At 38.2% G+C, this 27,877-nt stretch overlaps 2 protein-coding genes across 2 annotated transcripts in view; one reads left to right on the forward strand and one right to left on the reverse strand.

Moving 5' to 3' along the window:
* dchs1a (dachsous cadherin-related 1a) overlaps nucleotides 1–26,604 on the forward strand; it is a 131,904-nt gene extending 105,300 nt beyond the window's left edge. Inside the window, exons 9-24 of the mRNA XM_073818241.1 lie at nucleotides 26–1,066; nucleotides 2,506–2,687; nucleotides 3,328–3,424; nucleotides 4,239–4,396; nucleotides 7,809–8,658; nucleotides 12,127–12,366; nucleotides 14,547–14,672; nucleotides 14,829–15,038; nucleotides 17,785–18,651; nucleotides 19,799–19,912; nucleotides 19,990–20,201; nucleotides 20,524–20,675; nucleotides 20,952–21,082; nucleotides 21,370–21,656; nucleotides 21,734–21,872; nucleotides 22,178–26,604. Coding sequence (XP_073674342.1) covers nucleotides 26–1,066; nucleotides 2,506–2,687; nucleotides 3,328–3,424; nucleotides 4,239–4,396; nucleotides 7,809–8,658; nucleotides 12,127–12,366; nucleotides 14,547–14,672; nucleotides 14,829–15,038; nucleotides 17,785–18,651; nucleotides 19,799–19,912; nucleotides 19,990–20,201; nucleotides 20,524–20,675; nucleotides 20,952–21,082; nucleotides 21,370–21,656; nucleotides 21,734–21,872; nucleotides 22,178–24,768 — 7,397 coding nt within the window. The 3' untranslated portion in view covers nucleotides 24,769–26,604. The remainder of the gene's footprint in view (nucleotides 1–25; nucleotides 1,067–2,505; nucleotides 2,688–3,327; nucleotides 3,425–4,238; nucleotides 4,397–7,808; nucleotides 8,659–12,126; nucleotides 12,367–14,546; nucleotides 14,673–14,828; nucleotides 15,039–17,784; nucleotides 18,652–19,798; nucleotides 19,913–19,989; nucleotides 20,202–20,523; nucleotides 20,676–20,951; nucleotides 21,083–21,369; nucleotides 21,657–21,733; nucleotides 21,873–22,177) is intronic.
* Nucleotides 1–27,877, reverse strand: part of b3glcta (beta 3-glucosyltransferase a) — a 397,462-nt gene that overhangs the window by 160,369 nt on the left and 209,216 nt on the right. The gene's annotated exons all lie outside the window — the stretch shown is intronic.

Consider the following 27,877-nt stretch of genomic DNA (forward strand, 5'->3'; position numbering starts at 1 on the left):
TGGCTATTTGCCTCTTTCTTCTTAGGTGTCTCGAAGGATATCTCCTACACTATTAGTTCTGGTGACCCAACAGGCTACTTTACTATTGATTCGGAGACTGGGGCTTTGAGAACGAGCTTGCCTCTGGATCACGAGGCCCAGCCTAGCTTGAATCTGGAAGTTCAGGCGCACTGCGGTAACCCTCCAGCCTTTGGCCAGACTAGAGTACGAATTACAGTGTCTGATGTCAACGACAATGCGCCCGTTTTCTTGCCCTCATCTTCCGAGTCACTGATTCTACCTGAAGACACCCGGATGGGAACAGTGGTGTACAAGGTCCAAGCAGAGGACCATGATTCTGGACCCAATGGTCTTCTGAGTTTTGACCTGTTCACCGGCGGTGCCCAGAGAACCTTCAGCATTGATCGCAACAGCGGACAAATCCGCTTGATTGGCAGTTTGTCGTACGAGACCATGCCTCGGTATGACCTTCAGGTGATTGCCAAAGACAGCGGAGCACCTCAATTAAGTTCTACCTTCACCTTGGTCATTCACGTGCAAGCTGAGAATGGCCAAGGCCCTGTGTTCGATAGCCTGACGTACCGAGTCGAGCTAAAGGAAAGCATGCCTCTCAACACACGCTTCCTGCAGGTACGAGCTGTAAACCGAGACGGGGGCATCACCGCTGGACCATCTTCTCCATCTTCCGCCCCACTAGCCTACCACCTGCACCCAGACGGCGACGCTGCAGGGTTTGGCATCGTGTCTGACAGCGGCTGGCTGTTTGTGAAAAGTGCCCTGGACAGAGAAGCCAAGGAGATGTACCTGCTCACTGTACTGGCCACATCAGGCAACGGACAGCTGAAGAAGACTGGTAGTGCCACGGTACGTGTGTCAGTGATGGATGAAAATGACAACACCCCTCGGTTTACCCAAGAGAGAGCGTTTCTGGCAGTGCGCGAGAACCTGCCGGCAGGCACTGGCTTTGGCCGTGTGTCTGCCAGCGATCGGGATGCTGGTCTCAACGGTCGGCTGAGTTACCGCCTGCTCCATCTGGATCGACACTTCCAGATCAATTCCCACACAGGTGAGCGTCAAATATGGCAGACAGTCTAACAGAGCAAAATGGCTTTGAATGACTTGGCACCTAGACAAGTCTAGTGGGTTGTGGTATTGTGTTTGTATGTATAGAGTAGGAATGTGCAAAACTATGTATTTTCAAAACTGACTAGTTAGTGAGTTATGAATTAGCTAATTGGTCTTAATGAAGCATCGTACAAGTTCGCTGATTTAGGGTCATGTCCATTAGGATTTAGGGTCATGTCCATTTTGTATTGATAAATGAACGGTAACTGACAAATATTTAACGCATAAAACAGGCTAAATATCTATAATGAAACTTTCACAGAAAATGTTTATCCCACAGTTTTACTGCAATTAAAACCAAAAAAGTTTTAAAACATGGTAACCACATATTAACTATGGTTTTGCTACACTAACCATAGTTTAACCAAGGTTAAAGGTTATTTGTGGTAAAACTGTCTGCTAAAAATACATGGTTACTACACTTTTACTAAGCAATTTGAAGTAATAATTGTAACGAACTTATAATTTGTATTAATTTTGAAGGAGATTTTTTATATTTTTATATTTAGAGTATATTTTCAAATAGAGTTTTAGTATGGCTGATAGTCTGACAGTTACTGGTTGGTGATAGTTGTTCATGAGTCCATTGTTTGTCCTAGAGTTAAACTCGCTGTTCTTCAGAAAAATCCTACAAATTATTTGGTTTTTCACCATTTTTGTGTATTTCAACCCTTTCCCTAACGACTGCATGATTTTGAGATCCATCTTTTCACACTGAGGACAACTGAGGGACTCTCATGCAACTATTACTGCAGGGTCAAATGCTCACTGATGCTCCAGAAGGAAGCATCAGTTTAATGCATCTCTTAATGCATCGTTTAATGCGGCTCTTAATGCATCGTTTTTCCTTCTGAAGCTTCAGTTGAAACTTCTGCAATAGTTGCATATGAGTCCCTCAGTGTGATTTATTTTTTTGAAGTGACAGCTTTCCAAAGAGAGTATTAACATGCTGATAGTATGACAGTTACTGATTGTTAGCATACTAATGACAGATATTCAACATAAAAACCAGATAAATAATTATTATAACCTTTAATTTCAGAAGTTATGTCATTTTACTGATTTTTAGCATACTTTCAAATGACAAGAAAACATGAAAATCTGCTGTTTCACATCTAAATCTACAAACTAGCCACCCTCAGTAAACCCATAGTCAGTTGTTGAATGACTATTTGACTGTTCTGACCCGAATGTGGAGCTGTTGAACATACTAGCCATCACACACAGCTCCAGACTTCTGGCACCATGCTAACTGTGGGGGTTTCTCTTGGTGAAGTCAGGATGTGCCATCTGTGCCTTCTGCCACAGATGAAATAGTGCGGTATAACAGTTTGTCTTACTCTCTCTCTCTGTTTTTCCATCTGTCTTACTTTGTTAAAGGTGAGATAAGCACAAAACTTTCCCTCGACCGTGAACTTCAGTCCAGCTACCAGCTCATGGTGGTGGCTCAGGATGGTGGGACCCCTCCACGCAGCGCTACAGGCACTGCTTTCATCACAGTTCTAGATGAGAATGATAATGCACCCTCCTTCAGCCATGCAGGAAGAGAGCTCTTGCTGCAGGTATGAGATATAATACTAGCTTATTAAATCTTAAAGCTATGCGTACAGTATATGTGCTAGAAATTAATTTTGTCAAGGAGTTAACATGGATAATAAACATGGACTAAAAGCAATAACAGTGATTCGTACAAAATGCATGTTATTGTTTATTAAGTACTGACCTGAATAAGATATTTCTCATAAAAGATGTTTACATACAGTCCACAAGAGAATAATAGTTGAATTTATAAACATGACCCCATTCAAAAGTTTACACCCCCTTGTTTCTTAATACTGAATGATCCACAGCTGTGTTTTTTTTGTTTAGTGATAGTTGCTCATGAGTCCCTTGTTTGTCCTGAAATGTTAAACTGCCTGCTGTTCTTCAGAAAAATCCTTTGAGTCCCACAAATTCTTTGGTTTTCAAGCATTTTTTGTATGTGTATTTGAACCCTTTTCAATGACTGTATGATTTTGAGATCCATCTTTTCACACTATTACAGAAGGTTGAAACGCAGCAGTTATGGCTGTTTGACTGTATTGTTGATTAAATAAATGTAGCCTGGATGAGCATGAGAAACTTTTCTACAAAACTGATACAGATTTCATATACAGAAGTGAGCTGTATTGATAAAAAATGTTAACGGAAATCTCTGCACAGGCGTTAGAAGGTCAGCCATCTGGATTTCTTCTGGGAACCATTCATGCAAAAGACCCTGATGAAGGAGAAAATGGAACTATTTTCTACTCCATGTCTGGTAAGAAAGACACATTGAATCAAAACCTGTTGTTTTGATTTCAGAAGGAAACTTCTGATTTAGTTTGTTACACTGCAAAACATTTTTCTTACTTAGATTTTTTTGTCTTGTTTCCAGCCAAAATATCTTAAAATTCTTAAATCAAGAAGGAGTACAAATTAGACTTGTTTTCAGAAAAAAGCGAGTCAAAATTAAGAGTTTTTGCTTAGAAAAAGCTAAATAATCTGCCAGTGGGGTAAGCAAAAAAATCCTATTTCAAACAGAAAACAAGATTATTATTCTTACCCCATTGGCAGATTATTTTGCTTGTTTCAAGCAAAAACACACTTAATTTTGACTTGGTTTTTTTTCTGAAAACAAGACCAGTTTTACTTGTCTAGAAAATCCTTCTTGATTTAAGAATTCTGAGATAAATTGGCTGGAAACAAGACAAAAAATCTAAGTAAGAAAAGCATTTTTTGCAGTGTAGGATTGCAAGGTATACTAATGTATGCTGCAAATGTATGCTGGTACCAAAAACACATCACACCTGACTTGTACCATAATATCCTGCTATTCATCACAGTTCAGACGGCATGACGTCAAGTGTAGACGGTAATGTGTTGACGCGTGAGATCATTAAATATGTTTTGTAACACATTTACTGAATTTGTCACATAACTATTTCAATCTGTAATTTGTCTGTAAATCGAATCCAGATGGGATCAACACTGAAGTCATACACACACTTGGTACAGTAGAAAAATGGTCAGTCCAATCATTCATCATGCTGATGCACACAAACTTGACCCGTTCCGTTCTGTCTTTGCTGTAGGTCCCAGAGCCGAACGTTTCACACTGAACCCAAACACCGGAGAGCTGCGTTCCTCTTCCCCTTTGAGCCATTCAGAGCGGCCTGAATACAATTTCATCGTTCTGGCTTCAGACCGAGGTTCACCCCCTCAGAGCTCCACCATAGCATTGAAAATTCAGGTCAGATGAAACGGTGGCCAGCTTGAAATACACCTAGACTCCGTTAAGCAATCTAAATCATGCAGATTCCAATGGATGACAGATGGATTAAACATCTGAGTAATAATAAAATGCCTTTAGCTTTTCTGGACCCTCATTCTTTGGCAGGTTTCCTGACAAATTTTCTTAACAATGTATATTGTGCACTGATTAGTTATGGATACAAACCTTCAAAAGTTGAGGGTCTTTGGTCATATCAGAGATTGGCTTTGTTGTAAGTTAAAAATAACGCCTTCCGCCACATGGGTCTACTCATCACCTTTTCATAATATGCAAAATGATTTATTTAATACTGTTATATGACAATATGAACTTGTAAATTATCCCCTACAGGAACGGATCCGTTTACATCCGCTCTCAGGTTAAACATCATGCAAAGGAAATATGGAATGATCTAGTTGGCCTAATCAAGGCTTACATTCTTGCATTGCAAATTTCCATAGCCAGCTCATCTCTCCTAGTCCAAGTCGTGTAACCTTCCCCAAGCAGTGCCGGGAAAAATACTCTCAGCTGGCTAATTTTAGGTGCTTAAAGATGAATGTCTTAACCTAGACTTCTTTTCATTTTTTTTTTGTTCCGTTGTTGTCTGCAACATTTTAAGCGTGATATTAGGGTGTAAAACACTCAAAGTAAGAGTGACTGACTCCCAGCTGCAGCGTTACAAGTGCCAGCTGTGCTTTCTGTGTTGAAGTCTCGTAATACAGTTCAGTAGCCCTTTGAAGAACAGAAAACTCCTTGTGAAATACCCCAGCGATCAAATTAATATTTCTCAAACGAGTCAACGGAGTGGAAACAGACACAACGGACAGCAACAGTAGTAAATTCCAGCGTGCAAATGCCTGGAAAACACATTTATGCTGTATAACCGTTCAATATTCTTATGCATGTGCCAAGACAAATAATAAAGTTCATATTTGAATATCTATTTAGAATAAAAGAGCTCTGGCAAGACTTCGATTAGTTTAGAAATCAATAAGCAGCTGTGTGAGAAAAGTAGATCTCTTGTTGGAACATGCTTTGACATGTCATTTACTGCTTAACATGGAATTAATTACCACTCTGTCCTATTATGTTTCATTAGAAGACTTGGCCTTGAGAATCTCATTACTGCCAATACACTAATCACACTGGTGCATGATGATGATTTAGTCATAGTTAAAAAAAATAATAGGCTATTCATGAGCACCCGTGTTGAAGTACTTTTATTTCCAAACTTGTTTTTCATTGGGTTTGAGGTTTAATGTCTTAAATGTGCTGTTTGTATATCTGTATTTTCTTATCTAAATGTTTGTTTCCATCTCTCTCTGTGTTTGTCTTTCTCTTTCTGTGCATGCACACTCATACAGTCTCTTATAACTATCAAAACAATGTCTCATCTGCTAAGAAAAACTGCAGGCTTCCATATTAGGAAGCGAGGTTGTTTTGCTTTGAAGTGTTCCTGAGTCATCCATGAGGATTCTGTATTTTTATAAAGAATATTTGCAAATTTAAATGTTCTAACAGTTTCCTATTATGATTGTGTTTACTTTAATCCAGTATTATTTTTCCTGGCAGTCACAGACCCATCAAATTAACTCTGATTAATGCTAGCAGGTTTGTTGTTTGAGCTTGTAAAAGCCCTAAAAAAGTTTTGTTTTTCATTCCCTGTAAAAAGAGAAGAAAATGTGGGCTGCAGTATGTTCCTGTTTAGTTAGATTTCATTTGTAGTTGACTAGCAGGACGAAGTTTAAAGGGGACCCCGGGTATTAAGATGTGTATGGCTTAATAGAATGTAAATGATGTCTCTTACTGAAATACACTACCAGTCAAAAGTTTTTGAACAGTAAGATTTTTTATTTTTTAAAGTAGTCTCTTGTGCTCACCCAGCCTGCATTTATTTGATCCAAAGCACAGCAAAAACAGTAAACATTTTAAATATTTTTACTGTTTTTAATAGCTGTTTTCTTTTTAAATATATTTTAAAACCTAATTTATTCCTGTGATTTCAAAGCTAAATTTGAAGCAGCATTACTCCAGTCGTCAGTGTCATGTGATCCTTCAGAAAAAATTGTAATATGCTGATTGCTGTTCAAGAAACATTTTTATTATTATCAATATTTAAAACAGGTGGAGTGAGTTAATATATTTGGAGGGGGGGGGGTTACAGAAATTAATACTTTTATTTAAGATGTGATCATAAAGACATTTATGTTTCAAAACATTTCTATTTCAGATAAATGCTGTTCTTCTAAACTTTCTATTCATCAACAAATCCTGAAAAATTCTATTCCACGGTTTTAACATTATAATAATACATGTTTTTTGAGCAGCAAGTCAAGAATATTGGAATGATTTCTGAAGGATCATGTGACTGGAGTATTAATGCTAAAAATTCAGCTTTGAAATCACAGGAATAAATTACATTTTAAAATATATTCAAATAGAAAACAGTTATTTTAAATAGTAAAAATGTTTCAAATTGTACTGTTTTTGCTATACTTTGGAACAAATAAATGCAGGCTTGGTGACCAGAAGAGACTTCTTTAAAAAAAAAAAATGTTTTAAATCTTACTGTTCAAAAACTTTGGACTAGTAGTGTATCTAGTAGAAAACCCATGAAAGACGTATGTTATTTAAAAAAAAAAAAATAAATTTATACATATTTTGGACTATGGGGGCACCATTATTTCGATGATGTAAAATGGTTGCACTTGGTGAGCTACTGGCGCTACCTGTAGGTATTTTTATCGCAACACAACTCAGAAAATAAAATACTGGAACGATGGCTACAGCTACTGAAAGAGCTCACAGGTGGCGATGGAAATAAGCATAGGCTTAAACCAAATGCCATACCATACATTTTCCCTACAAGGAGACTAAATGCCCCCAGATATTAAGTGAAATCTACACTGAGAAACTCTTCAGTGGCTGTGGCGTCATGACAAGCATCGACATGTTCACATCCTGCCTGAATGGCATCTAGCGTTCCTTGTCTCTGCATAGGCATCAGGACTAAATTGGAGAGAACAAAGACACAGGTCTTTGGGAAGTTTTATTCATCCACAGACATCTTCCCATTCTTTTCTCCTCTACTTATCGCTAAGAAAGCAGTAAAGACTTCAGTAAAGACATAATTTCTCTTGCTGCCTTTGACTGAAAATTACAACCAAAAGCCGCACAATGTGGCATTGTATCTGTGTTCTACTTTCCGAGCTGTGTATTCCGAGTTGTGTTGCAGTGAAAAATAGCAACAGGTAGCGCCAATAGTTCACCGTGTGCAACCATTTTACATAGTCAAAATAATGCCGCCCCCTATAGTCCAAAATATGTATGAAATGCTTTGCATTCATCATGTCACTTTCTTAATCTAATATATAAATGTCTTCTTTTACAGGTTGTAAGCTCAAATAAAGGATCGCCCACCACTAACTCCCAACCAATAACTTTGAATTCAGTGGAGGGAGCTAAACCCGGCTCAGTTGTGGGGTCTGTTCGTTCACCTGATTCTCAGACTCTTCCTGAAGTAGGCCAGGTCACGTATGCTGTGGTGGGAGGCACCGACTGTGACGGCACCTTTGTGGTGGACCGCCAGACAGGTGACGTTTACTTGGCCCGTGAGCTTGACTTCGAAAAAGCTCCTCGATACACTCTCCAGATCGAGGTTGATGACTTCTCCATGCCTCTCCCTAAAAGTCATTTTGTTACATTGGTAATCGATGTCCAGGACAGCAACGATCATGCTCCAGAGTTTCCAGAAGACCCCATTATTATAGTCGTGCCTGAGAGCACAGATCCTGGTTCATCCATCTACACCTTCCAGGCTATTGATAAAGACGGAAGTGGACCCAATAGTGAAGTACACTATTCCATCCTGCAACAGTGGCCAAATGTCCCAGATCTGCTGTTCTTGGATCCAACCACAGGAGTTCTTTCTCTGGGAATGATGTTGGATCATGAGAGGACCTCATCAATGCTCTTAGTGGTTCAGGCGATGGATTCGGCCCCCGATGTCAGTCAGCGGCGCCGTGGAACGGTCACAGCACGGATATTTGTCACTGATGTGAATGATAACGATCCGGTGTTTATCTCACCGTCTGTGGTGAGTGTGATGGAGGACCAGCCTGTGGGCTTTGTCGTGGTTTATGTCATGGCTGTAGATGCAGACCAGGGAGAGAACGGACGAGTGACGTATCGCATCCAGAGTGGCAACACCGGAGGAAAGTTCAGCCTTAACCCAGATACAGGTAAATCAGTCAACAGCTCCATCTGAATGAATACATGGTGTTCACTATATATTTTTGCTCCGTTTATACATTCCTTATGTAAATTTAAATTAAATTTGCTCAAATCAGAATTGCATGATATAAACTAGCAAATGCAAGTCAAAAAGATGTAACCTCGCAATTCTGACTTTTTTTTTTACTTACGACTGCAGTTTATTAGTCAGAATTGTTTTTCCCCCTCAGAGAAGGGGGGCTACATAACTCACAATTGCGAGTTTATATCTCACAATTCTGAGAAAAAAGTAAGAATTGTGAGAAAAAAAGCCAGCATTGTGAGTTTATATCTCGCAATTCTGACTTTATTTCTCGCAATTGTGAGTTTATATCGGTAACACTTTAGAATAGGTAACACCTATTAACTATTAACTACGACTTATTAGCATGCATATTACTAGAATATTGGCCATTTATTAGTACTAATTAAGCACATATTGATGTCTTATTCTACATGACCTTATTCTACATCCCTAATCCTACCCAATACCTAAACCTAACAACTACTTTACTAATTATTAATAAGCAGCAAATTAGGAATTTATTGAGGGAAAAGTCGTAGTTAATAGTTAATAGGTGTTACCTATTCTAAAGTGTTACCTTTATATCTCGCAATTCTGACTTTATTTCTCGCAATTGTGAGTTTATATCTCGCAATTCTGACTTTATTTCTCGCAATTGCGAGTTTATATCTCGCAATTCTGACTTTATTTCTCGCAGTTGTGAGTTTATATCCCGCAATTCTGACCTTATTTCTCGCAGTTGTGAGTTTATATCCCGCAATTCTGACTTTATTTCTCGTAATTGTGAGTTTATATCTCGCAATTCTGACTTTATTTCTCGCAATTGCGAGTTTATATCTCGCAATTCTGACTTTATTTCTCGCAATTGTGAGTTTATATCTCGCAATTCTGACTTTATTTCTCGCAATTGTGAGTTTATATCTCGCAATTCTGACTTTATTTTTCGCAATTGTGAGTTTATATCTCGCAATTCTGACTTTATTTCTCGCAATTGCGAGTTTATATCTCGCAATTCTGACTTTATAACTTGCAATTGTGAGTTTATATCTCACAGTTCTGACTTTATATCCTGCCATTCTGACTTTATATCTTGCAACTCGGACTTTATAACTCGTAATTTCCAAATTTATTTCTCACAATTCTGAGAAAAAAGTCTGAATTGCGAGATAGAAGCTGGTCTGACTTTATTTCTTGCAATTGGCAGTTTATATACCACAATTCTGACTTTATAATATTATCGCAAATGTGAGTTTGTCACAATTGTGAGAAAAAAGTAAGAATTGTAAGATATAATTCTGACTTCTATAATTTTATAATTCTGACTTTTAGCATTTGCGATTTTATATCTCGCAATTCTGACTTTATATCCTGCTATTCCGACTTTATATCTTGCAATTCTGACTTTAAATCTCACAATTTGAGATATAAATTGCGAGTTTGTATCACTCAATTAAGAAAAAAAGGTTCGAATCACAAGTTTGTATCATGCAGTTGTAGGGAAAAAAATCAGAAGTCACTGTGAGATAAAAAGTTGCAATTCAGTGGCAGAAACTGGCCTTTTCAGGATTCTTTGATGAATAGAAAGTTAAAAAGAAAAGCATTTATCTGAAATTTTGAACACTATAAATACCTTTATTGTCACTTTTGGTCAATTTAATGTTTCTTTGCTGAATAAAATGAATTTCTTAAAAAAAAAAAATCTTCCTGACCCTGAATTTTTTTACTCTTATTTTTAAAATTATGCTACAAATCATACTGATTATATGAGGAGGTTAAGTAAAATTGAAGAGAAGGGTAAGCACAACTGTAGTGCAGCCGTATTTTTGAATCTTGTTTATCTTTAGAAACCTTATTTGATGTGTCTTACATATTGAGTGTTTTTTTATTCTCAAATATTATGGCCAATTACTCAAACCACCAGTAACATCAGTACATTCAGCAGTAGCAGCAAACCTCAAATAGTTACACTGATGTGTAAACAGCACATTAAGGGATTAGTTCACCCAAAAATGACATTTCTATCATCTTTTCCTCACCCTCGTGTCATTCCAGACCCTTATGACTTATGAAGATTGCAATGCATGCAAAATGCACCATCATTTAAATTCTGCATTTCTGCTGGACTCGCATCTTTCCTCTCCTCCCAAAGTCGCAATCCTCTAAATGCCCTTTAGTTCTCGTAATCCTAAAAACTGCCTGCTCAACATCTCATCCGCCCCAAGAAATTCCACCCCTATGCTGGAACAGTTCCTCTCATCTGTGTGTGTGTGTTTGTGCATTAGTACATCATGACAAAAAGCAGGAGTGTAAAACAGTACACACCACTCAGCTGGTAGCTATTTACAGCGTGTTCTACCACTAACAGATAGTTCAGATTGTTCTCTCTCTTCTGGCAGGCATTATTTGGACCTTGATATGATTATAGACCCCACACTCAATATTAAGAACCAGAATTTATTAGATCATACCAAACTTTTACAATCCTAAAGATTTTGAATGACATAAGGGTGAGGAAATGGTCATTTTAAGGTCTTTATAAATGAAAAAAAACTCAATTTGCAAACTTTCACTTGCTTTGGAAGCTCATTCCGAATCCCCTCAACGATCAATATGAGAATAGAAAAGCAAAACATGTTCTTTCTTCCTCTTACGTTATCGGAGCATGACTATTGAGGAGTCAAATTGTCTGAAAATATTCGCGCTGGTAATTCTAACCAGATTAAGACCTCAGAGGCATGTTAGCTCAGCGTTATGGAGATAGAAGAGAGGGAAAAATAAGTCGAAACAGAACGAAAACACCCTCTAGTGTCTCAGTTCCCATCATGCCTTTAAAGGCTGCTTTGAATCATTGCGTCTGGTTCTTTAAAAGCATGAAATTGAGATTGGATCAATAGGAGCGCCGCTCGCTTGTGGTAGGCTAACGACAGGGGCGCTGGCACCCCCAAATTTGAGCGGGGCACGGCAGGCCAGGCCGTTGCGTGTCTAGAGTGCTTGTTTATGCGCTCTTTCTGTTTGCTGTGGAAAAAACTCATAAACTGCGGCCAGATAGTTGAGCTGTTACAGTGGCAGGTAGGGAGGGCCTTGCATGGGAAAAAAAAGTATTATTTGAATACGTCGCATGACTTGCACTCATTTCTAACACGGCATAAAGGCGTCAACTCTTCGTGCTGTGATGTTGCTTACGCAAGATCAAAGCCCGCTACAAGATGGAAATCATTGGTTGTGCGAGCGTGTGAATAAGGCTTTGCTTAAGTGCGAGTGGTTTTGTTTTAAACAATTTACATCATGGCTTCATTATTGTGTAATTGTTGAAATGCAGTTCAGCAGGCGATCACTCACAAGAAATACCAGACACGGTGCTCATTACATTCATCACATGGTAGCCTAACACTTTTGCTTATTTCCTCTGTAGGGTCTTTGTCTATTCTTAGACCAATTGACCGTGAAGAGCAAGACCTCTACAACCTGACCATTGTGGCAGAAGACCACGGTTTACAACAGCACAGCAGCTCCCAGATACTGTCAATCCAGGTGATTGACGTGAACGATGAGGCGCCATACTTTGAGGAAAGTGAATATGAAGCGTTTATTGCAGAGAATCAGCCTGTGGGAACTACTGTGCTTGTGGTTTCAGCTTCTGACTTGGACCAAGGTAAAATACCCTCCTGTATGTGTCTGACATATAAACATGCCAGTTATGTTGTATAAGAGAAAGTAAAATGAATACGTTTTAATTAATGTCATTTAATTCATTTAATATATTTAATGAATTATTAATTTTATTATTTTATACTTTAAATAATTGATTAATTATTTTATTAATTTAATTGTAATTTATTTGTAATTAATTACATTTTTGAAATTTAATTTAGAAAATAATTAATTATTTAAAAAAATTAAGTTATATCATATTTTTTATATTTTCAGTACTGTCTACTATTATAGTATTTATTGATATTTAGAATTAGCTTTTATTTTTAGACATTTACATTTCAGTTTAATTTTAGTTTAAGTTTAGAATTATGTGTGTTTTCATTTTTGTATTATTTCTATTTTTATTTCAGTTTAGTTTGAATATTTTTAGTAATTAAAGATTTTAAAATTTAATTTTGTAATATTTTATTTTATTTTTAAAAATTATATAAAACATTTATTTTTTTTAATAGTTTGTTTCAATTTTGACTTAGATTTTTTTAGGTTTAGAATTATGTTTGCTGTAATTTATTTTTATTGTTTTTATTATTTCTATTTAGCTTTTTTATTTCAGTTTAGTTTTAGTATTTTTAGTACTTCAAATTAATATATTTAAGTTCCGTTCCATTTTTTTTTGTAAATTTAACATTTTATTTTTTATTTATTTGTTTATTTTAAAAAATGGTTAACAAAAACAGCACTGATATATATTGATATGTATGTACTGATATGTCATTTTTGGTAAATGTAACATTTTTATATAAAACATTTTTTATTTATATTTTATTTTATTAAAAAAAGTAGACTTTTTTTAGAATTCAGTTTAATTTTAGAATTATATTTGTTGTCAATTTATTATTTTTTTGTATTTTAACTTAATGTATTTCAGTTCAGTTTTGTTTTTGTAAATTTAACATTTTATTTTATTTTTGATTTATTTTATTTTATTTAAAAAAATTAAATAGTTTGTTTTGATATGCATTGATATGTATGTACAGATTTTTGGGGGGGTAAATGTAACTTATATTTTATTTCATTTTAAAATATTATATAATTATTTATTTTTTATTTATTTTTTTTTTTTTTAGACATTTACAATTCAGTTTAATTTTAGTTTAGATTTCAGTTTTAGTTTAAATTTAGAAATTTTTATTATTCTATTTATTTCTATATTTCAGTTAGTATCCAAGGCAGTATTTCTGTTTAACAAATCATCTGGCTATCTAGCTGATTTCAAAAATAAGAACACGTTTTGTACAAACATCTCTTACTCATTTTGTGCAACGTGCTGTCTGTAAATGTGCTTTGGCAAGGCACGTTGCCGGCAGACTCACAAAAACTTGAAGTTTGTACTTTAATCTTGATTATTCTTGATGGTAGGAAAATCCTGTATTATGTACGTATGAGTCAGGAGGATGATTAATTAGATTAATTGTGATCACATTATGTTCTTTATTCAATTAATCACACTAAATTAACGTTAAATTGGCAGCCCTAATAATTGTGTTTACATTCCTCTGTATCTCTGCCACACGACGCCTCTTGTCTGATACTAACCAGTACAGTCTGTGAACGCACGCATTGAGTGAGAAAAGTCCATTTCCACCTTGTGAGGGTTGGCAGCGGTTACACCGTCCTCTTTAAAAGTGACACGAATGTTTGTTTACGGCTAACATTTCTCTGAAAACACTGGATACCGCAGCCAAACCCATCACAAATAAAAGTGTGTGGTTTTAATTGGTGCCAGGCCGGGGGGTGGTGGAAGGGGAGAGCGCTGCATTCTCTTGGACTTACTCAGGGGCATATAAAACAGAAGGATCATAAACTTTCTCTCCATGAACAATTAGCGAGGTAAACAGGTGACACTCTGCCAGATTGCTCGCCTTTTGCACGCGATCTGCCATCCAAAGACCAGGGGGAGGGCGATTGAGACCAACTGCTTAGACAGCGGTATTAACTACAAGCAAATAAAAACAGGGTGCGCCGACTGTGTTTACCCATTCCGTGAGAAAAGTCCATTGTGCAAAGTGAACACAGCCTCTTAGGAATGATGGGTTTTTCACAGACGTAATGTTTTGGACTTGCATTCAAAGAAACTGCAGTTTCATCACTTATCATATTTTTATTCTTTTTCCATAGGGACCAATGGAATTGTGACATACGGAAGTATTGTAGGAGATGATTTTAGTATTCACCCGGTGACAGGGGTCATAACCACCACCAAGGCTTTGGACAGGGAAGCCCAAGGGGTTTATGCTGTGACAGGTACTTCAGATAAAAAGCAGCTGCTTAATTGCAACAGAGAATCTAGGATATGCTTTTAATAGCATGGATTGCAAATTTTTGCAGTTTCTGCCAATGTCATGTCATGGTTGGGCACGCATTTGTTTAGCCAGTTTATAACCTCTTTCTCATAAACAGTTTATGCCAGAGATGGTGGTTCTCCGCCCAATTTCGCAAAGACCACAGTGCGCGTCGCAGTGCTGGATGAGAATGACAATAGACCGGTTTTTGGGAGGGTGTACTACAGTCTGGAGGTGCCTGAGAACCAGGAGCCGTTGACGCTCTTCACCATTAGAGCCACAGATCAAGACTCTGGGGACGGTGGACTGGTGCACTACAAAATCACTGGTATTAATGCCATGAGCAATATTTATGCTGTTTTATCATATACGTTAGATATTATTATACATTTTATGCAGACTAATTGTTCACATATGTTTTGGTCATGCCCAAAGTCATTTTCAGTTCTACAAATACCCATTAATCATTTCCCCATTGTAGCAACATTTGGTACAACCTCATCAGAACTAGACAAAAACAATGTTTTGTCGTTTATTACTCCATTACTCCACTCTTCAGTGTCACATGATCCTTCAGAAATCATTCTGATATGCTGATTTGGTGCTCAAGAATCGTTTATTATTTTCTTATTTACAATGTTGGAATTGTGCTAATAAGAAAACATCAATAAATGTCTTTACAGTCACTTTTAAACAATTTAATGCATCCATATTGGATCAACATATTGTTTTTAAAACCAACCCCAAATTTTTGAACTGTAATGTACTTTTGTCACTTTGTTTGTGATTGTACAGTATGTATAATTTCTAGGGATGGGACCATATATCGATTCGTAGATCGATTCTGAGATCTTCCAAATGCATCGAGAACTGATTCTGAGCTTAGATTTTAACAGCAGATGGCGCTCTAATCTAGTTTTTATCCGAACACTCAAATGCTCACGAAGAAGAGCACTTGTGCGTTCGGCTGAGTCATGTAATTTCACCTCAACTCAGAATGCTTTTATATGCAAGATTAATGTACTGTAAACACAGCCCACTGTGAACACTGAATTCGCTTCAATCTTTTCGAATTGTATGAATGTTTAAGTGCGTGTAAGCATTTGGAAACAAGCAGAGCACGGCTGTTTCTAAAGCAAGCAGTGCCATCTGTTGTTTGAAACTAAGCTCAGAATTGATTTGAGAAAGAATCGCGATGTGTTTGAAAAATCAAAGAATCTATGCTGATGTACAAGAAATAGTTCCAAATGTCAAGGTTATGAATATTTTATTATTTTTTATTACACGGCTCTTTGGAATGCTTGATTCTGATTGGTCAGTTGAGACATCTGCAGGTTCGTTCTTTTCAAATAATCACCGCTCCAAAGTAATAACGCATAGCCGGTACTACTTGTATGTTTAAAATCCCTCCGTGCCAACAAAGATTACCGTTTGGCGCCATCTTGTGACAAACACTGGACAACCACAATTAACAATGGAAAATTTCGACATTAATCTATTTAAATTGTCTTACTAACGTACATAGTTTGAATGTTAGTCACGTGGTACTATATCGTTTCGCGGAAGGATAAAAATGTTAATTTAAAACAAATATGCCAATAAAAGGTTTCAAATCCATATTCATGTCAAGTTTTTTTTCCTTATGTGGCAAGTAGCCGTGTAATAAGCGGGATAATGTACAGGCAGCCGGTAGTTATCGCGAAATAAGCCCCTTCAGTGTGATACAAGACCCTCCGCTTCGCGTCGGGTCCTGATCACACTGTCGGGGCTTATTTCTGCGATAACTACCGGCTGCCTGTACATTATCCTTTACTTAATTAATTTAATGAATTACTTGGTCCTATGAGGACAAAGTTAAATAATTTCCATTTATTTTATTTTTTTCGCTTAATATTCTTTTTTATTTGATAAAGTAATAGTTTGAAGTAAAGAAACGTTTTATTTATTCCTCTTACTTAAAGGATTGGTTCACTTCCAGAATACAAATTTCCTGATAATTTACTTACCCCTATGTCATCCAAGATGTTCATGTCTTTCTTTCTTTGAAAAGAAATTAAGGTTTTTGAGGAAGACAGTCCAGGATTTTTCTCCATATAGTGGACTTTAATGGGAGCCAACAGGTTGAAGGACCAAACTGCAGTTTCAATGCAGGTTTAAAAGGCTCTACATGATCCCAACCACAAAATAAGGTCTTAACTAGTGAAACGATTGGCCATTTTCAAAAAAAAAAATAAAAAAAAAATTTATATACTTTTTAACCACAAATGCTCATCTGGCACTAGCTCTGCGTTGTGCGTCCAAGACTTGTACTTTGTGTACTTAGGTACAAAAAGGTAGATTAGGGCGAAAAACGCAAACAACATTATTGTTTTACCTTTTTTGTAAAGGCTGTTTGACTTTCTTTGCACATTTGCATTGTAAACACTAGGATGGTACTTTCGCCTACGTCACGTGTGACCGTTCCAACATGACTACGTAATGCGTGAAATCAAGCTAGTGCACGACAAGCTTTTGTGGTTAAAAAGTATATACATTTTTATTTAATTTAGAAAATGACTGATTGTTTTGCTAGATAAGACCCTTATTCCTCAACTGGGATCATGCAGCCCCCTTTGAAGCTGCATTGAAACCAGGGTTGCCAGGTTTTCAGAACAAAACCTGCCCAATTGCTACTCTAGTTTTGTGGTGGGTTTCCTCTGGTAAAATTAGCATTCCATGGGGCTAAATATTACATTATTGTGGTTGCTTCAACCTGCGGACATGAAAAACAACCCACGGCAATAGTATGAAAGTAGCCCATATTCTGTGGGAAAACCGCTGATTGAAACTTCAGTTTGAACCTTCAACTTGTTGATCCCCATTGAAGTCCACTATATGGAAACAATCCTGGAATGTTTTCCTCAAAAACCTTTATTTATTTTCGACTGAAGAAAAAAAATCATGAACATCCTGGATGACAAGGTAGTAAATTATCACATTTTTTTATTCTGGAAGTGAACTAATCCTTAAAGAAAAATATTTATTTGTGTATTATATTACAGGATATCATTATTTTCATAAATTTCTTTCCCCAGACGGAGACCATTTTGGTGATTTCCGCCTGGACAGGAAATCAGGTGTGCTGTCCACTTCCAGGTCTTTGGACAGAGAGTCCAAAGCAAAGTACACCCTCACCGTGGAGGCACAAGATCAGGGAATACCATCCCTTACCAGCACTGTCACTTTGGACATCAGTGTCTTGGACCTGAATGACAACAGCCCAGTGTTTCCCAGCAACAGCTACTTTGTGGAGGTATCCGAGGATGCATCAGAAGGGTCTCTTGTTCTGGATGTTTCAGCCTCCGACAAAGACGAAGGATCAAACAGTCAAGTGGTCTACTTCCTGAGCCGCGAATCCAAAGGCATGTTTATTGTGGACCAACACACAGGTCGCATTATTACAGCGGCAGTCCTCGACCGAGAAAAAGTAGCCTCCTACAGTTTCCAAGTCTATGCCATGGACTCCTCAGCCTCCAACCCACGTAACACTTCGGCTGAAGTCACGGTCCACATCTTAGATGTAAACGACAATGCCCCCTTCTTCATCACAGACCCGCTCATCATCAATGTGTCCAGCAGTAGTCTCTCCAACCACAAGGTGCTGGCCACCATGAGAGCTGAAGATAAAGACTTTGGTGCAAATGGATCTGTATTTTATCGGTTTGCGAACCCTGTCAAAGGCTTCACCATAAACTCCTTGACTGGGGACATCCAGGCCACTGAGAGGCTCCATGCACTGACTCAGAGCCAGCGGACTCTCATTGTGGAGGCCATGGATCAGGGTAACCCATCGCAGTCCTCTCTTGGAGTTGTGATCGTGTACATCAAAGAGCAGAGTTACCAGGGCATCCGCTTTACTCGCAACACCAGGGATGTCAGCCTGCAGGAGAATGCTGCTAAAGGTGTGATAATAACCCTGTTCCTTTTAATATTCCTGTAGCTCAAACTGTAGAGCATGGCGCCAGCAACACAAAGGTCATGGGTTCAGTTTGCAGGGAATGCATGAGCTGATCAAATGTATACCTTGCATGCAATATAAGTTGCATTGGGTAAAAGCATCTGCCAAAACTGGATATGAATGTCTAGTATAAAACATGAATCTTTTAAAGGATTAGTTCACTTCCCCCAAAAAAATTTCCCTGATAATTTACTAACCCCCATGTCATCCAAGATGTTCATGTCTTTCTTCAATTGAAAAGAAATTAAGGTTTTTGAGAAAACATTCCAGGATTTTCTCCATATAGTGGACTTCAATGGTGGCCAACGGGTTGAAGGTCTGAATTGCTGTTTCATTGCAGCTTCAAAGGGCTCTACAGGATCCAAGCTGAGGAATAAGTGTCTTATCTAGCGAATCGATCAGTCATTTTCAAAAAAATAAAAAATAAAACGTACTTATACTTTTTACCACAAATGCTTGTCTTTCACTAGCTCTGCGACTTCACAAATGACGTAATTATGTTTGAAAAGTCACTCACGGTTAGTTTTTCGTCTGTATGTTCAAAAAGGTAGAGCAAAAACTACATCTCATTTTCTCCTCTAACTTCAAAATCATCCAACATCATTGTTTAACCTTTTTTTGTAAAGGGCGTTTGACTTTATTTGCACGGTACTTCTGCCTACGTCACACATGCGGGATTACAAAATGTGTAAGGTCGAGCAAGACGAGCATTTGTTTAAAAAAGTATTTTAGTTTGTATTTTTCTTAGAAAATGGCAGATCGTTTTGCTAGATAAGATCCTTATTCCTCAGCTGGAATCGTGTAGAGCCATTTGAAGCTGCTTTGAAACTGCAATCTGTACCTTCAACCCGTTGATCCCATTGAAGTCCACTATATGGAGAAAAATCCTGGAATGATTTCCTCAAAAACTCTTAATTTCTTTTCGACTGAAAAATGACAGACATGAACATTTTGGATGACATGGGGGTAAGGAAAGTTTCTTTTTGGAAGTGAACTTCTCGTTTAATGCATCTGGTATATACATGTATCATCTTTCATACATGACAAGTTGATTTCCTTTTAAAACAAGAAAGGTCATGTTTGTTTCATAGGTACAGCAGTTGTTCAGATCCAGGCTCATTATCCTGATGGATCTAGCAGTGGCATCAACTATAGCATTTTCAGTGGCAACAAGCAGCAGTCCTTTAGCATCAGCCCACACACAGGTACGATAACAATTTATTGTGATAACAGATAACAGTAAAATATGTTTTACTGTTAGTCATAATACATTTATTTTTAGGGGAGATTTGGGTAGAAAGCTCCAAAGCTCTGGACTTTGAGGAGACCCCACGACTCCGCCTGGTGGTCAAGGCTGAAACCGCATCCTACAGTTCCTTCATGGCAGTCAACCTTCTCCTGCAGGATGTCAATGACAATTTACCACGTTTTCAACTTCACAATTACATTGCTTATGTTCGTGAGGCCCAGGGCTATGATCATCCTATCATTCAGGTACAGTAATCTCCCATTTGTTTTCACAGTGGTTGATTCTTCATAAAAGCTGGAGTACAACATCCCTTGGCCTAAATACAGCATATTTTCATTGCAAGCCAAAAGAGTTTCCTTTGCTTTTCCCACAATGTTTTCATTGTCCATGGTGAGAATATAGGCTCAGCTGTCCTACATAGCCACAACCAATTCCTTTTTTCAACCTTTTTTTTCTAAATAATTTGAGTTCCAAGCCTAACATTGCTTAGAGGTTCATGTTACGCTCAAGCAGCTGTTGCAAATCCCTCTGTATTTTCATTGCCAATTTCACCGATAATTTCCTCAGGTGTTGGCGAATGACCTGGACCAGGGTCAAAACGGGCAGGTGACCTACTCCATAAGGTCATCGTCCATGAGTGGTCTCTTCAAGATCGACCCCATCACAGGCAGTATATCCACTGCTGCCATCATGGACAGAGAGATCTGGACACAGACCAAGTACTAAGTTCTTCCATCTGCTTGTTTTTAGATTGTTTTACCTTTTTTGTCCTTAAAAATTAGTTATTGAAAGACAGTTTTGTAGAGGCAGTTGCACAATGTGGTTAAAACTTTTATATACACTGATAATTAATCAATAAATATGATTTTTTTATCTTTCTTTGATTATTTTCAGAGTTTGCATTTTAAAACGTCTTAAATTTCTTTCCCGTCAACATAAAAATAGTCTGTGAGAATGTCCAGACTCTGACTGTAATTTTGTTGTTGTGTTTCCAGCCTGGTTATTATGGCAACTGACAGAGGCAGTCCTCGGCTAGCAGGTTCTGCCACTCTCACTGTGATCATCGTAGACCTGAATGACAACAGTCCCACCATCCCTGTTCCACGTGAAGTCCAGGTCCCTGAGAGTAAGTTGACTGCTGTTTGAACTCCGTATCACTCCTGTAATCATTGAACTAAATTTCCTATTTTTTCTGGCAGACAAACAATGAGGCACACCGTGCTGAAAGATTGACTCAATTACTAGCCGTTTTTCTCGCCAAAGTCCTTAATGGTTATTTCCTGTCACTGATGTTGTACAGTGTGTCCAATAACGGTGGGCGTTGTCCACCAAAACGTAATACTTTTGAAAGGTGCAACCACAATAAATTACATTTCACACTGGGTCATCAAGATTGTGTATTTCTCTCTCTAGATACGTTGATTGGAACTGTGATCACTCAGGTTACAGGGAATGATGTGGACTCTGGACCTGCTCTCTCCTATTCCCTTCTTCTGGACTCAGACACTCAAGGAAAGTTTGGAATACATCGCTATGGAGGAGGGGTGTCCTTAACCGCCCCTCTCGACTTTGAAGATAGAACATGGTACACGCTGACCGTCAGCTCTTCAGACTCCAAGCAACAAAGTTATGCAAATCTGACCGTGCTTGTGGAGGACGTGAATGATAATGCTCCAGTCTTCTCCCAGGACCTTTACGAGGTATGATAGAAGAAATTAGATGATGCTGTGTACTGCTCAAAGCTGTCAGTGTTAAGGATGATTTATGTCTTTGGCAGGTGACTCTAGCAGAACACTCGCCAGCAGGAAGCTCAGTTATCACAGTAACTGCTACAGATAAGGACTCTGGAGAGAACGGAAGGATAACATACAGGGTCGTGTCAACAAAGGACATGTTCTACATTGACCCAAGCAATGGTAATTTGTCATTTTGTTCTTGTTTTCCTTTTATTGTTCTTCATCCAAATCATTGTCAGATGTTTTGTAGAATTTTTTTAAGGAACAAGACATAGTTTTTTGACATAGAGGTTTTCACCTAGTTATTATTAGCCATACTGCCAGTGGCAGATCAATTTATGCCTGAAGACTCTATAGTTGGATGCATGGCAGTCTAGGACAGTCTAGGTGTTATTTTTGAGTTGTCACCCACCAATTGAGAACCACTGTTTGAAGCATGTAGTAAAAGCCCTGATCTTACCTTGTTATGTACTTTCTTTACATAGGTACTCTGTTCATCAAGCAGAAGGTTGAGTTTGACTCACAACGCCCTTCTATTTTGGTGGTGATTGAAGCCAGTGATAGTGGAACACCTCCGATGACTGCCCTTACCACCGTTCAGGTGCATGTGTCTGACATCAATGACAATGCACCTGTATTCCACCAGACTGAGTACAGAGCCTCTGTGTCTGAAGACGAAGTTCCTGGTTCAACCATTCTAACCCTGGAAGCCGTAGATGGGGACTTATCTAGAGACAACTGCGGGTTTGATTTCGCCATCGCCAGTGGAAACATTGGTAACGCCTTCCAAATTGAGAGCAGTGTTCGTTTCCTTGAGGGCCATGGATTTCAGACAGTTGGAACGCTGATATTAGTTGACAAGCTTGACTTTGAGAGCGTGAATGGCTACAATCTCACTATTGTGGTCTCGGACCGCGGCATACCGCAACGAAGCTCAAGTGTTCCAGTATTAATCACTGTGATGGACACTAATGATAACCCTCCATCCTTCAGCAGAGCTGAGTACAGCGTTATTGTCAATGAAGGCGCAGAAACGGGAAAAGAAATACTTCAGCTTTTTGCAGTGGACCCTGACTCAACACCTAATGGAGAGGTTCAATACTCAATCAGCTCTGGAGACGAGTCTGAGCTCTTTTCTATAGATCGCTGGACTGGGTCCCTTCGTCTGCGGAGGTCTCTTGATAGTGAGAAACGGTCCTCTCATGTGTTCATCATTCAGGCCTCAGATGGTCAGGGCCACTTCGCTCTTGCTCCTGTAACTGTCGAGGTCAAGAACATCAATAATAACAGGCCTTACTTCCCTCTTAAATCACTCACAGCAAGTATTCGTGAAAACCAGCCCCAGAATGCTCTAGTTACCATACTACATGCCATTGATCATGACAAAGGAGCATTTGGAGAACTGAAATATTTCCTCATTTATAATTCCGGCAGTGGTAAAGATTCCTTCCTAGTGAACCAAACCTCCGGTGAGGTGCGAACCCGCTTTACATTCGACTTCGAGAAGGCAAATACTTTCAATTTTATTGCTATGGCAATGGATGCAGGCAACTACTCAGCCACAGTCACAGTTCAAGTTTTTGTGACTGGTGAAGATGAGTACGACCCTGTTTTCACTAACTCAGGTTTCGCCTTCCATGTTCCCAAGGGTGCCAAGAAAGGGCAAAGCATCGGTCAAGTAAATGCTAATGATGAGGATGGAGGAGTGGATGGCATTGTACTATACACACTCGCAAACAGTTCGCCTTACTTTGAGGTCAACACATCCACAGGAGTGATATCCCTCAAGATGGATGCATATCATCGACATATGAGCAGGTCCAAAAGAGAGACACGTCAGATGACGTTGGATGTTATTGCCCACAGTCCTTTGGAGAATTCCCGAAAAGCTTCTGCCCAGGTCACGATTGATGTCACCCATACATCCTTCGGCTTGAACACAGACATGAATGTGGTACTTGCCAGTGCCATAACAGCTTCCTTGGCAGCCATTGTGTTCCTGATCATAGTTGTTGTGGTCATATTCCTCTTGAGATCCCAAAGGCACAAAGAACAAGAGGCTTGCACCAGAATAGTAACCCACGGCACCGTTCTGGAGAGTCTTGAAGATTCAAAAGTTCCAGGGGGTGAAAAGATGTATCATCAGACTCTTCCTGGGTATGCAACGGACCAAACTGGGAGCGGAGGAGGTACCTACGCACGAGGGGGGTCTCTTGACCCATCTCATTCCAGTGGACGTGGTTCAGCCGAAGCTGAAGCAGCAGAAGATGATGAGATCCGGATGATTAACGAGTATCCTCAAGTTTCCAGCATCTCTTCCTCTATGCAGGAGCACATAGCTGCTCGTGGACCCGACTCTGGTATCCAGCAAGATGCGGACCAGCTGTCTGACATTTCCTGTGAGCCTGGAATGGATGCAAACCAATGGTTTAAAGGGAAAAAACTGGCAAGTTTAAGTGGGACACTACTATCAAGCCAGTTGCCAACTTATCGGGATGAAGGCGGTGGATATCTCGGGGTTGGAAGAGGGCTTAACATCTCACATCCGAAAGATTATGCTTTCCCGGAGGATGGTAAGCCTGCTGTAGATGGTTCTCTTACAGCAATTGTGGCTAGTGACGAGGAACTGAGGGGCAGCTACAACTGGGATTACCTCCTCGATTGGTGCCCTCAATTTCAGCCTCTGGCTAATGTCTTTACAGAAATTGCCAGATTAAAAGATGAGAACGCGCCACCTAATCCTCGGCGGCCATTTCATCCTAAAGCAAAGACTGATCCCAAGTCCAGAATTGACCCTCCTCCACTTATTACTTCTGTAGCACATCCAGGGGCCAAAACTGTTTTGCCAAAACCTGCTGTAGGCCGAACATTTCCTCACTTGTCCTCATTGCGGCGATCTCCCATTGACCATGATGGCTCTGTTTCCTCAATAGCCATGTCTCCAAGTTTTTCTCCATCGCTTTCGCCTCTTGCAGCTCATTCCCCAGCCATTGCTCCTTTTGGAGGTCACTCGTCCTCCATTATCAGTACAAATGAGCACTCCTTAGAACACGAGGAGACAGAACTGAGGATTTAATGCTGTCTAAGGAGAGCTCACCAGAAAGCATTCCCACCTGCTCAGGTTTTCTAAAAATGCCTCTCCTCTGGCATAGTTCTCAACACTATGTTGTATGTAATGTTGCCCCACTGGCTGGCCAGAGGTTTCAGAAAATGATGCTTTTGTCACCCTTCTTAAGACTTTTTGACTTGAGTTGTAAAAGAAGTAAAAATGACTATTTTATAATGCTGTTCTAACGATCCTGAAGATCAAATGACATTTTTCTTAGCCCGGCATTTGCACATTTTAAAGGACAGTTATGTTTGACGTCAATGTTTTGTAAGAAAAAACACTTTTTGTATTTTATATTTTTGTACTGATGTTTTTTGTTTAAAAAGAATGACATATGTCAAACGGTTGCTATGACCTGTGATTTTATTGACATACATATATATTTGTATATATGTGGCCGTAACAGTATGTTTGTTATCAGAGCTCATTTTAGTTTATTAACAGTTGCCATTCTGGAGTGTTCTAAGTACAGTATGTTCAGTATTAAGCTCTTAAATGTTTGGGGAATATGTTTCTCTGTCAGTATTTATATAAAAAACAGCAAAAAAAAAAAAAAAAGAGGAAATGCCAATGTACACAGTCTTTGAAGTTTATGCTGCAGACCAGTGATCATATTGATTTCTACATGCTGCTTCCCCTCCCTTAGCTTGACTAATGGGAACACTATTGTAGCTTATGAAACTAGATATACAAAAAAAAAACAAAAAAAAACGTTTTTTTTTCCCCTTTTGGTAACAATTTTAAAAGCAAGCACCAAGTCGCTACTTTTAATTAGCTAATGCAAGCTATCTGTGCCAGGAATTTGAAAACATCAAAGAAATAACACTAACTGAAATGAAAAATGGAAAAGATTGTCATGGCAGCTTCTTGAAAGAGCTGCCAACGTAACTGGAAATAATGTATTGTTCTTTTTTATACTCATGTTTGTTCTCAAGTGTTTCTTTGAACAGATTCTAACACAAATATTCTCAAGGCCAGTGAAAATCGTTTGTTGTTTCAATATATAGGCTGATAACTTAATTTTTTGGCATAGGTTAGACTGATCATTTTTGCTAGATGTTCATGTTTGAATAAGTACATCAATTACTTACAGTACAACTCCACTACTCCCTAGTCAAGGTACTGACATTTATAGGTACATTTTTGTAGCATCTTTCAATCATTAGTGAAAACAATTGGTAATTTTTGCTAATTATACAATAAAATGCTGGATTACTTTGTTTTTATGTATGTAAATGACATGGTTAAATAATGTTGACACCCATATTTGTTGAAAAGCACTGGTGATTTGATATTAGTGGTATATTTGTTCCTATAATGTACAGTTTGGACAATTTCAGACGGAATAATGGCGGCATTGAACATTCTTCTAGCAAGATTGTGAAACATATTTTTGTAAATTTTTTCTAACACTTTAGGAATGATTGTAAATGTTGCCATTTGACTATACTTCATTTCTGTGCTAAAAATTCTCTTTTTTTATTTAGAGTGAAAAGTTGAGTCAGTTTTTGTCAACATTTTTAATGTCCATTAAAAGGCTCAACCTATAATTTTAAAAATCCACAGTGCCTAGAAGAAAATCATGATTGTGTTTATAAGTGATTGTTAAAATCATTTTTGGTTCAGATCCTCAAGGTCCCAGGAGCATTTCAGTATTATAGTTGAAAGTTATGGTCCATCATTTTCCTTGTTTGAGAATCCTATATTTATGGCAGATACTTTTGTACACAAACAATTCCTCACTCGTAACTGTGAACGTGTTATATTCATGCTGCCTTGAAGGAAAATAAATAATGTTCAGTTGTTCTGTGTTCATTTAAAAATTTCTCATGATGTTCAAGTCACTGTTCAGTTATAGGTGAATGAAATCTGTTTACATTACTTTTGAATAGCACTGTGGTCCAGAAACATTGGCCAGCCGCTTGTCTTACTTTTGTACCCAGTATCATCTAAAGGGCATTGATATGATAAGTGGTGGTGTTTTTATTGTAAATGATGATCAGAAAACACTGAATTTTGTTCAGTTTCCACCTTAATTCTTTGAAACATACTTTTATATATATATATATATATATATTTGACAAAGTGCCTGATTAAAATGTATTTCCAATAATGAGCCTTAAACATCTTGATCTATTTTTTAATGTGTGTTAATAGGGTGTATGTGTTCTTTTTAGATCTATATGAAGCTGATATTTTTTCATAAATCTTCATAAGCTACAACATATTTTTTTCACCAGGTGTACTGATTTGAACATGACTTTCTGTCTCAGTTCTCCTACTAAAATTAGAAGTGTTTCATTTTTACTCTACATACATTTGCAAAAAGCCCTGTATAAAAAATAGATCTACTTGTAGACTTGTCATCTACTGTAGTTTTCAACATGCCTAGTCAAAGTGACGAACTGAACTCCAAATAAAGTCCAGATGTAGAGCCAGATATGGGAGAAATATTGATGTAGATTTACTGTTAGTATGTCAAATAAAAATATGTGTGATTCCCCCTTGAATAAAATAAATACTTTACATATGGGATAGCTAATATGTGGTTCATGAATGAAACTGCAGGCATACAAAGAGCACAGAATCCTAGTTTAGCTAATGTTTATGTATTTCCATCAGGTCTCAAAGCTCATGCACAGATTGATGGGGGAAAAAATTCAGTCTTCCCACCTGTCCTACAGAGGAAGTACTAGATAATTTGTCTCTTCCAACCAGTCTCTGCAGAGAGCAAAGACATACAGCACACTAGATACAGTATCTCTTGCAGCCGGTGCCTTGTAATTAATTTTTTAAAAAGCCAACATAAGGTTTTAAATCATAGAGCCTATAACACATTGCAAGAAAGTGGGGCAATAACAAACCTTGCCACACAAGGGGAAGAATTTAGTCATTATTCATCTATGCTCATACTCAGACCTTAATGATTTGTGGATCTTTCAGAACATATCATTAGAGCCATGCCATAGACGGCTTGGATTACAGGACATGTCATACACTGTGTTTGTGAAGACTTGCGTGAGTATTGCCATGGAGACACAAAGAACCGTCTAGCATTCCACCACAAAATATTTTG

Source organism: Garra rufa, chromosome 14, assembly GCF_049309525.1.
Source record: "Garra rufa chromosome 14, GarRuf1.0, whole genome shotgun sequence".
Taxonomy (NCBI): Eukaryota; Metazoa; Chordata; class Actinopteri; order Cypriniformes; family Cyprinidae; genus Garra; species Garra rufa.